We start from the raw sequence: 11,646 nt of genomic DNA on the forward strand, positions 1-11,646 counted from the left end.
TAGATGGAGATGGCTCTCCTGCAGGCTGTAGTAAGGAGGGTCTCTATCAAAAACTGGCCATCCCAAAAACATAGCCCATTCCCAGTCATCGTTGGTAGCATATTATCTACCTAGGCGACATCTACAAGAAACAGTCAGTAATACAGAAGTGAAGCTCCTGACATTTATTAAAACATGCTAGTTGGCTTGTTTTATTATACGTGTGATCAAAGTTCTTACTGGCTTTCAGATATGTGTAATAAATAAAACTTTAGGGCCATTTTTGAATATGCATGTGTGTAGAGGTGCATTTTTGTAAAGGGAGGCAGATGCATTGTAATGCATCCATGGGTTTCCTAATTACCTTTGTCTGGTAACACACATTTTGGTGTACATTGACATGTGCTCCCAGTGTATTTTTAAAATTAGTATTTGAAGTGGATAGAGTTATCAGTCATGGACCACATTTTTTTAATACCCGTTGCTAACTCATCCAATTGCATCAAAACACGTAACATGCATTTTGATGCTTTACCATTGAATTCTATAGGCCCCCAAAAGCCCTAAAACACAGAAAAAACTTGATTTAAAAAAAAAATTTGCTGTGCTGCACCGCTGAGATGGAAACAGAAACTATATTATGGGGAACTACAACACAGGCATTTTAGCACGTCAGAACATGTTCATGTAAATGGACCCTGAATTACAAAAAAAAAATAAGGTGGTCTTAATTTGTTCCATTCTCAGGTGCACTGGATTACTAAAAAAATCAATAACTGTTTTGTTTTTTTTATGACTTCTTGTTTTATTTTTCAGAAACTTTATTTGTAATATTATACAGTATATCTATTTACCTATAGAATTTTGAATTTAGGAATTATCTAGATGTGATTGCAAAGATAGCTATGATATCTCTGAATCAAACTACATTCATACTTGTTGGGTTCACATTTAGCCCTTGGGTTGAAAATCTTGTGCTTTTACTTTTTATACTACTTTATATTATATCTCTAACTGGAAACCTGTTGATCATTGCAGCCATCTGGCTGGACAGACGTCTCCATGTTCCCATGTACTTCTTCCTCACCAGTCTGGCCTTCTTGGACATTTGGTTTATATCATCCACAGTTCCCAAATTGCTCACTATCTTGGCTTCCAATAACAGAATAATTTCTTTACCTGGATGCTTTCTACAGCTTTATTTTTATGTTTCTCTTGGAACTATAGAATTCTATCTTTTAGCGGTCATGTCAGTAGATCGGTATGTGGCAATCTGTCACCCACTGAGGTATCATTCCATCATCTCTCTCAGGGTTTGTCTTTGGTTGGTTTTAGTGTCATGGATATTTGGCTTTCTTACTTTCATCTACCCCACAGTTCTACTGTTTGGTCTGAATTTTTGTGGACCATATGAAATCAATCATTTTTTCTGTGACAGTTCAGCAGTGGTGGAGATCAGTTGCTCAGATATAAAACAGTTTGATATGGTCTTTGCCAGTTTTGCTTCAGCTGTAATTATGGGCTCGTTCATCCTTACTTTGATTTCCTACTGCAATATTCTTATTACTGTCCTAATGATACCTTCAGCCAGTGGGAAAATCAAAGCCTTCTCCACTTGTACTTCTCATTTCACAGTGGTATCATTAGTCTATGGTAGTGCCATCTTTATATATGTACGTCCAGTGGAAAGTTCATCTCCTGACCTTAATAAAATTGTGGCGCTTCTTAATAGTGTTCTGACACCAGTACTTAATCCATTCATATACAGCCTGAGGAACAAGCAGGTCCAACAAGTTTTCAGGGATTTGGAGACAAGGCTGGTTTTGAGAAAAGTAAATTAAGTTTTGTGAAGCTACAAATAAAAGTATAATTTGTTTTGTATGCCATTACCTAAAGTCCAGTTAAAAGGCTGCCCATTTCTTATAAGAAACTTTATCATGAAAGCTGAACTCCAGGTAGATATTTCTAAAACTCTAATGAATGCACTTATAAATGTATAAATGTGTTTTAAGTGTAACTAGTACATACATACCTGATTTTAGCTTGATTATAGCCTTCTGTAATCCCCTGTATAGCTGTGTTTAGACTAGAAAAAGGGAGAGGCAGAATTAGTTGCCATTCAGGTGTTTGCTGCATTTACATGCGCTGAAAAGGAACAGGCTGGTAGGAGGAGAGTGAAAAAAGATGACTTCATCAGTCTGTGGCTTCTTCTCTACTTTCCAGTCAATGGCTGGGGGCAGGAAGGGAACCTAGCTCTGTTACTTAAAGCATAACTAAAGGTTTTACAATTTCTAGCAGGTAGGCCTTTATTGTAAAAGAGACTCTGTATGTCTCTTATGCAATAAAAGTTCCCTTTCTGCCTTCCAGAAATGGTCTTTTAGTTGTACACGGAGCAACGCATGTGCAGCTCAGTGTGCAATATCGGCAAGCCTGGGCCCTGGGGCAAGGAAACATCTGTGCATATGCGTTTGAGTTGCACCCTGGGCTGACCAAGGAAGAAGGCTGAAGACTCCAGACTCAGAAGAAGACTGTGAGGCGATATCAGAGGTGGCAACAAAGCAATGAGGAAGAGTGTTGACATTGCATCACTGGAGTAGGGCACATTGAGGTTAAGTGTGCCATAATGTGCAAATATCTTGTCTACAGTTGCACAATATGGCATCAGCCCTCACAGCCAAAAGTATTTAGTTGCACTTTAATGGAAGTAGAACAAGTGAGGCCACCAGGCTGGCTGTGCAGTCTGGTAGCGCAGTGCAAATATCAGGCATGGATGGACAGAGACACAAACCCTTTGGCAGTTAATATTGCTTCTATATATGTATTTTAAATGTGCACTTAGCTAATTGCCAGCATGTCAGCTTTAATTGATTATGCCAGTTTTTTTTATAGTAAACGATTTGAAGTGTATATTACAGCTTTGGTAGTTGTAAAAAATGGTAGAAAATGTTGGTATCAATTAACCATTCCCATCCCCCATCCCTATTATAAGCTAAAGTAGAAGCTTTAGCTTGTAATTATTTTGAACCTTGTATTACTTTGTAAAATTGATAACACTCTTATGTGAAGATGATGTTTTATAACCGGACTTTGTTTTAGTCTTGCTGGTTTTACGCTTGTTACTGTTTCACAAATACATGTGACTTTAGCACTGATTCTTGTTTATATTATATCTGTTTTAGGGAACTTAGTGACCATCTCTGTCATATGTTCAGTCCCAGATCCACAAACAGCTTTATATATTTTTATTAAGAGGTTGTCAACCTTGGACATATTCCACAAAACATATATGATATTGCACCACTGGGTATATGGAAACAAATGCGTGACCAATTAATATTATGCTCAAATATGCATAAAGCATTGTAATGAAAGCATTAGATGTGGAAACCTCAGAATGTGAAAACACATATTCCATTATATTATTCTTAGTGGATGCCTTTTACAATTATACATATATGTCTCAGTTGGTGGTACATTTGTAGCCCCCATCACCTTTTGTGAGGTGGCTACTAGACATTTAGCGATTGCCAGTGCTGGAGTCAGTCTGGCTGGATTATAGTGGCATTTATCTGGTTAATTCCAGGTATCTGGCATTGACTGTGCCTACTGAGGTACCTGGTTGAGGTGTGACTCTGCTGTGTTGTGGGACAGCCAATGAGGGACACTGTAGTATATGTCCAGTACAGCAGCCAATCACTTGGTTCCTCTCAACCAGTGGTGCATGCTGGGATAGGGTACATATACTGGAGGGATTGCCATGTGCTCAGACTAGTTCGGGACCAGCCATGGATTAGCATAGGACTGGGTGCTGTCCAGCCACCCCCCAAGCTAGGCCTGGGGTTGGCAGAGGCTGGGGTGCGGGAAGTGTTTCCTTGGGCCTCAATTTTGGAGGAGGCCTGTGTTGTTGCCAGAGGAGGAAAACCAGTAAAGTGGATGGCTACTGAAGTTACTCAGGAGCATGGCTGGTGTCTCTCCTGCTGATGATCTGTACTCATCTCCTGCTCATCTGTTACTCTACTATTCACTGTACCACAAGTGGATCTCCACTGAGATGCTAAAAACGTCTGGTGAGTCTGGAGTCTGTTACACCCTGGATGTCTAGGATCCCTATACCCCTCTCCCTAGTATGAAGATGTTAATAAAAGTTATTCAGCATTGCATTACTGGAGTGGATATCAGCTTTGTGGGCACTAGAAGAGGGCGGTTAAATGCTAATGGGGAAGCTGAAGACCAAAACCCCTAGACAACTAGTGATGACCCGGGTTATTCCAGTGGCTCCTTCGGGGGTGAGCGACACACATTGTTCTACATTCTGGGACTGTTGTTCTCTGACAGAATACATAGATGTCTGCCATCCTTTATGATACAGCACAATTATGACCCATCAGCTTTGCTGGAGGTCAGTTATTTTATCATGGACATTTGGATTTTTGGTATTCATACCATCTATTGTCCTCATGTCTCAGTTACAGTGGTGCAAAGCTCATGAGGTTATCTTCTGTGATGGCTCGGCACTTTGGCATTTATCCTGCTCTGATACTCATGTAGCAGTGACTAAAGGGTCTATTCACTAAGCTATGATACTCATGTAGCAGTGACTAAAGGGTCTATTCACTAAGGATCTAGCCGTAGCTTCGGCCGATCCTTCCGCTAGCTTCGGCCCCAGGACACCTTCGGTTCAGTACGGCTATTCACTATAGCCCGTACAGCTCCCGAACGTGGCCGAGCGGCTCAGTCGAGCCGAACGCATATGCATCAGCTCGGAACTAACTATTTTTCTGTTCTGCTCGGCCCCTCTGAGTGACCGAGCAGAACAGCCGAGCCAAATTCCGCTCAGCAGCATTCGGCTATTCACTCACTGCCGTTCGGCATCTATAAGAATAGGCCGAACAGCAGTGAGTAGCCAGATGTTGGATCGGTTGAGTCGAACTCCTTCTGCACTTCGGGTCAGTCGAACATGCTGAGCATGTTGGCCGACCCGAAGCCATGCGAAGCAAGCCGATGTACAGCTGATTTCAGCCGATATACGGCTGAAATCAGCCGTACAAGCCTGAAGTGAATAGCCGAACAGTGTTCGGCTCACTTCACTTGGGGTCGGTTGTTCACTCGGCTGCCCTCGGCAGCTTAGTGAATAGACCCCTATGTCTTTTTTTTTGTTTACTTTGCAGTTGTAGGGTCAATGATACCCACAGCATTTCCCTATTTTTTTATCCTGTCACTTTTTTCAGCATCTCATCATCCAGTGGCAGCAATTCTGCAATTGCTACTCATATTTCGTTGCTGTAGTGATTGCTTATGAAAGATGTGTATTTATTTATGTCCTCCCTAAAGAAACTATTACTAATAGATCTGCAAAGAGTGTATCTATTTTTAATAGCATTTAAGTTTCATGTTTACATTAATTAATCTATTTATTAAGAAATCAAGCAGTTAAGACCCAGGTGTAGGATAAACAAGAAAATTATGTTGTGCTACTAAATCAGTGTATAACAACCATGTTAGAGCTAGGATACCAAACATCATAAAACAATATGTTCAGTCTGATTAATTATTGTAATGTTATTTGGATTTGTCCTCTCTACACTGTATTACTATTGTAACACTTTAGGCTTGTTTACCTACTGTTCTTTTTATATGTTTGCTATTGTAGTGTTTTCCTGAGAATTAAAAAACACATCAAGAAGTATATAGGTGAAAGTGGTAAATTACACAGATCTCTTATTGCATTCGGATGAATGAACTTTATTACTGCAACTATAAATTGGAACAGCGATTAAGGAGAGACAGCTGGATGCACATGCACTGACTAAAGCAATCAAGCAGTGAGGTATACTCAAACATCATACTATAAAGTATGAGTATTCTATAAATTCTATGAAGAATCTTTCTGGTCTGTGTAACAACCAAAAGGATCTCCTACCCCTGCAGAACTTCTGTAAACAATAATAAAACCTGATATTTACCATCTTTTACTATAATGGTACTCACAGAAGGAGACCATGTACAATAAAAGATTTTAGCCGTTTTGTGTAGAGCCCTTTTAGGAAAGGTTCCACTCTGGTCATTGCCCTGATGAGTGTTTTGTCGCTCACGTTGCCTAGATCAGGGATATATAGAGGAATGGTGGGTGCAGCAAATGTTCAATGGCATGGGAGACAGATGGAGGGTGGAGGAACACTACTGGAGAGAAATAAAATCACAGCACAATGTGAGTGATTTGGGGACCTCCCTTGAGGGCAGAGGGGGATTGCTGGACTATGCATAAAGCACTAGCTTTCTTTATGAAGGACTGTTTAATGTTGGCTTAAGGTATATATCCCTGTTAGCAAGTATTGTTTCTGTAAAAAGCAAGAGCAACCAGGTGTAACTCTTTCTTCCATCTTATGGGGGCTGAAGGTGAGCTGAGAACCACACGACCTGTGGCTAAAATTGTAATGGCTATCCCCTGTGTCAAGAGTTGTAAGTTGTGCTGGTTGGGTTGGCTTCTGACTCCATCTCCCAATGTCTGATAGGAACAGCTTAGGACAAGTGGTCCTGGTATTTGAGGTATTGACTAGGGAAGGTAGAACCTTTAGTTGCATCTAGAAGAGAAAAACTTTTAGCAAGTAAGGGACTGGGTGGCCTGGTTTGGCCAGGATAAGCTCTGTAATCTTTAGATGGGGATTGGTTGTAAGGCCCTGAGTAAAGGCACAGACTATTTAGTAATAGAATGAGTTGGAGAAGACTCCAGTTGTATTAGTCCATGGCGTTAGAGTGCCCTTTGAGTACCTGATAATTCAGCTCCAAGTTTCAGAAAGCTGCAATCCCTTGTTTATCTATTAGCTAACTGTGCTTTACATTGTATGCTACCCTCTCCTCTACTCTGTACACTGTGCTGTACACTGTACTGCATGTCACTCACTCTTTACACTGTGGTGTATAGTCCTTAGTGCACACCACTCCAAGTAACACTATGCTGTAAAGTAAATACTGTGCCACTCACAATAACAAGACAAAGGCAAAAGGGTCATAGTGTTTATTCACGTGGCCCCAAGAGACTTCCAGACCTCACCCCTGCTTATATATAAACATTTTAGTTAGGGTCCTTTTTGGGATTCTAAGTTGATATTGCTGAGGCTGATTTTTCTGCACTCTCGTTTTTTTCTAATTGCAGGTGAGACTTTGGTTGCTGAGCTGAATCTCAAAGAAGCAAAGCTGTTGCTGAAGAAAATCTCAACTTTATTCACCTGTCATTGGCCTTTTATTGTCGGCAGGAAGATAAACAAACCAATGATCAGACTTCAAAGACTTTATATTTCTTTGACAGCTGTTTTTTTCCTTGCATTTTTTCTGTTAGCAAATCAGAGAGCACCCCACCTTTCCTCCCCTAAGTTAGTTGTGGCACTCTTTATGAAGCTAATGTCTCCCACATGATGGGTGGACAAGGTGTTAAGTGGACTTTGCAGTTGTTTTTATAAATAGTGATAGGGCTTGAGCTAAGGCTTTGGTATAGGTGCCTAAACTGTTAAAATGATAAATGTATTTATATTTTGAATTGATCTATCTAATCATTTTAAGTACCGTTTTTTGTGCTCCATAAGGCGCACCGGACCATAGGACGCAAGGAGGTTCTGTGACAGAAGCTGTGACAGAAGCTGCAGTTAGTGACCCCTGAGACAGGTGGCGCTGTGATTACAGCGCCACGGTCTTAGTGATCACACAGAGCAGACAAAGAACGGGCTCTATGGTGAGCTCCTATGCCATCGTCACGGGTCCCCCAGAGGAGCGGGGGACCCCGAAAACCATGGCAGGGGGGGCCCGGACTCGATCGCTGCTCGATTTTAATACAAGTGATCTGATTAGATCACTTGTATTAAACAAGCAGCGGCTCCCACTGTACATTTAGCTCTGCTTTAGCAGGGCTAAATGTACAAAAAAACTACTCGCCCAGCACACAAAACTGCATGTTTCGGGCGTCGGGCGATAGGGATTCGCTCCATAAGACGCGCACACATTTTCCCCCTCCTTTTGGGGGGAAAAAAGTGCGTCTTATGGAGCAAAAAATACGGTATGTTAAATAAAAATTTGCAGCAAATAAAAGGCAATTTTACCATGGTTATTCACAAAAGGGTGAAGAGTTTGGAGAAGGCAGGAGAAGTGAACCATCTAGGACAACATAGCTGAACTGGAAAGTGAGCTGAATTGGAGAATTTTTCCAAATCAACTATGTTGTCCTAGATTGTTGACTTCTCCTGCCTTCTACAAACTCTTCACCCTTTTGTGAATAACTCTGTAAGTGTTTGTATCTATTATTTTAATGCTGTTCTTTTAATGTTTGGTGTAATGGGATGTGGCCTGTGCTGCCCCATGCATTTGTTGTCACTGATATTTCTGTGCTAAAAACAGCTACACTTTCACTAGTGCATTATTAGAACTCTTCATTTACCATTAACATATAAGTGTAGTAAAACTAATCTTCTAAAAATGCTAGTTGCCTGGCCATGATGTCATTCCACTAGCTTCAACACTTTCTGAGTCACTGACCCAGAATAACTATGCAGATCAAGAAAGTCCAAGAAAAGTCAGACATTCTTACCTGCGTGCTGGTTCTGGATCCGAGACTTAAAGCAATGAAGTTAGAAAAAACATGACAACCAGGTGAGGTCAACAACGGCCATGTTTCAATGTATTTCTGTAACCTTGATAAACATCATAACTCTGTGGTATTAGGATCTCAGTTGGTAGAGCAGTGTATTTTTTGTATCTACTTTTTTTTTTACGGGTTGGTTAGGTTTTTATACATTCATACAATTTATTTCAGGTCTTGAACACAGCAAGTGATTATTTCAGTAAATGAGGATTTATGAGGAGTAAAGTACAAGATGAATCAAAAGTAATTGATGTAAATTTTAAACAGATACTTAGAATTCCTGCTGTTCTCCCCGATCACCTCTGTAATATACCATATTATCATGTCCATGGGTGTCTTTTCTACATTCATAAATATGTATTATAACAGCCTTTGATTTACCATTTACACTGATTTGCAGTTAACAAATAAAGCTATTCTTGGCAGCTTGATTTGTGATAGCAAATTATGTTGTATGATATTGTAATAAATTGTACCTTTCAATCTATATTTATACTTTGATCCTGAAGCACTAAAGTTGAGTAAATATTACTTGCAAAAAACAAATTTACATGAAATTACCTTTTTTATGGTCTGTTCCATTTTTCTAAATTTGGTTTCTCGTGAATGCAAGCAAAAAATAAGTTATTCTACATGTGCATTATCATAGGTGCATAATTTATGTACTGTCCACTGGGCTGTTCCTATGCTATTGCAGGATTGGTACCGAAAAGATTAACTTTAATCTGTTGTTTTACAAAAAGATATTACAATAAGCATATGTGTAGCGCTCACCCCTGGAGGAGCCACTAAGTATGATATAGGGTTCTCCTACCTGTTTGCCAGCCACCGGCCCCCTTGCTCAGATCCAGCACACCGACACTCCGATACAGAAACAGGCTCAAGTCTTAGGGTCTTTTAGGGTATTTATGTGTAAGTTCAACAGGAGAGAGAGGGTTTAGGGTCTGTAGGATGCCCTTGGAATTGCTTCAGAGGACAGCTTTCTCCCCTAGCAACCGCTAAGGCCGATAGCACTGTGATCTGGTCCCAGGGACCAATAGTAGTAGTAATACTGCGAACCGCCAGGATGATCCAGTAGCTTATATGGAGAAGGTTAGCTATCTCTGGACGCAGGTAAGGACCCCTGGCTTCTTCTCGAACCAATACCTGGAATAGGGTGAGGGATCTCCCTTGTGGGTCCTAGACGGACGCTCTCACCAGCTCCTCTGCGGTACCCCTCAACAAGCAGACTCTCCCTCCGACCCAGCTTCCATCAGGTATTTTCCTCTTCAGGATCTGGAATCTCTGTGCCCTCGGCATCTGCAACTGCCAAGGAGCACTCCAGGTTAGTGGTAGTATCTTCTTAGAACAAGGCACCCAACACCTGCCACGTGTATGGGGGCCAAGCAAAGTTCCTATGGAGTCCTAGGCCTGCAGACCCCCAGCACCTGCCATGTGCTGAGGCCCAGGCCATTGGCTAGCATCACACAGACCTTCTAGGGTGAGGCCCCTAGGGGGAAGAGACATCTGCACAGTGTCCCCAGACCTTTTATTACCTGCCCTCAACCATGCCTCTGAGTCATCCTACTCAGGGCTTGGCTAGGGTCAGGTGCATAGTCCTAACCTGAGGATGGATCCTCCCTCACTGTATGCTATGGCTCCCTTTTCCTCAGTAACAGGAGGAGCAGTCAATCCAGCAGATTCAGGGACACCTATAGAATGCAGAGCTCGGCATAATCAGTATCTAGACTGGTTACAATCCAGGTATCTCTAAATTGAATAGCGACATTTTAGAGGGCGCTACATATGCATGGACTAGTAATGAGTATTACTCAGGATCGGCGCTAGTGTAAGGCAACATAGGCAGCCGCCTGAGGGCACTGGGGGAGGGGGGCAGAAAATGCACCATCGCCTCATGCTCAGTGCTCACTCTGGATTACTTTACCACTGATGTCACTTTACCGCGATTCTCCCCAACTTTCCGCCAAGTCCTGCACTGCTTCAGAGAACTCTCCCACTCGAACCTCTTGCATCACCTCTCCCTGCTGCCCTCTTATTGGCCTCAATGCGCCACTGTGGACTCCCCCCTTCCTCCTCGCCACTGTGTGACAGTCGCCGGCAGCCATTCAGGGGGGCCCGCCCTCATGTCTTTCACTCACCCCTGTGTAAAGTACGACTGCGGCTCCCCTTCCACCTCAGCCCGCCTCCTGCAGCCCATCTTAGCCACCATGCCCTACCAGCTCATGGCCAGGCACTCTCCGTCCGCCTCCTCTGTGACTAGCAACACTGAGGCGGTAACCCCCAGCCTCTCCACTCTGCTCCTAGCCCTCAGCTGCTCCATGGCGGCCAGAGTCTGCAGGAGAAGGAGCAGCACCTCCCCGGAGCAGAGAGACACTGTGTCCTCTGGGAGCAGAGGGAAGACCCTGGGAGAAGAGTGGCATGCTGGGACTTGTGGGTCAATATAGTGAAGGGAAGGGGATGCAATGTCTACAATGATTGCTATCTGTGGTATGCTGGGACTTGTGGTTCAACATGAGGGGAATACAAAATCTACAGTGAGTGCTATCCATGACATAGGACATGTGGTTCAACATGGGGGGGGGGATGGAAAGTCTACAATGAGTGGTAATTTTGGCATGCTGGGGCTTGTAGTTCATCATTGGGGAGTGCAACCTACACAGTGAAACTAGGTTCTGGCATGCTGGGACTTGTGGTTCAACATATTGGGGGCAGGGGAATGCAAAGTCTACAGTGAGGACAATCTATGGTATGCTGACACATGTGGCTCTATATGGTGGGGAGAAAGGGAAGGGGTGTGTGAAATTTATGTCATGCTGGGACTTGTAGTTAAACACAGTGGGGGACGGGGCAGGGGTGTTGTAAAGTTTACAATGGCTGTACAATGAAGCCAGAATCCTTAGCTGTACAATGAATCCAGAAACCTTATGCTAGTGAGTGCCGGCACAGAGCCGGCACTAGCATAAGGTTGAGGACGTGGGGGGAGGGGGCGGAAAAATGCACCTTCATCTGTGTAAGCAAAAATCCTTGCACCGGCCCTG

At 42.7% G+C, this 11,646-nt stretch overlaps 1 protein-coding gene across 1 annotated transcript; it reads left to right on the forward strand.

Annotated features, from left to right (window-relative positions):
* Window positions 1-884: 884 nt before the first annotated feature.
* On the forward strand, window positions 885-9,873 carry LOC108792362 (olfactory receptor 49-like; the record flags this gene model as incomplete). The annotated part of the gene is made up of 2 exons (XM_018563130.1): window positions 885-1,782; window positions 9,851-9,873. Coding segments are annotated over exons 1-2 (921 nt in total), but the record flags the coding sequence as incomplete, so codon positions are not given.
* Window positions 9,874-11,646: the final 1,773 nt, after the last annotated feature.

This window comes from Nanorana parkeri, unplaced genomic scaffold (assembly GCF_000935625.1).
Source record: "Nanorana parkeri isolate BGI_ZX_2015 unplaced genomic scaffold, ASM93562v1 scaffold635, whole genome shotgun sequence".
In the NCBI taxonomy this organism is placed as follows: Eukaryota; Metazoa; Chordata; class Amphibia; order Anura; family Dicroglossidae; genus Nanorana; species Nanorana parkeri.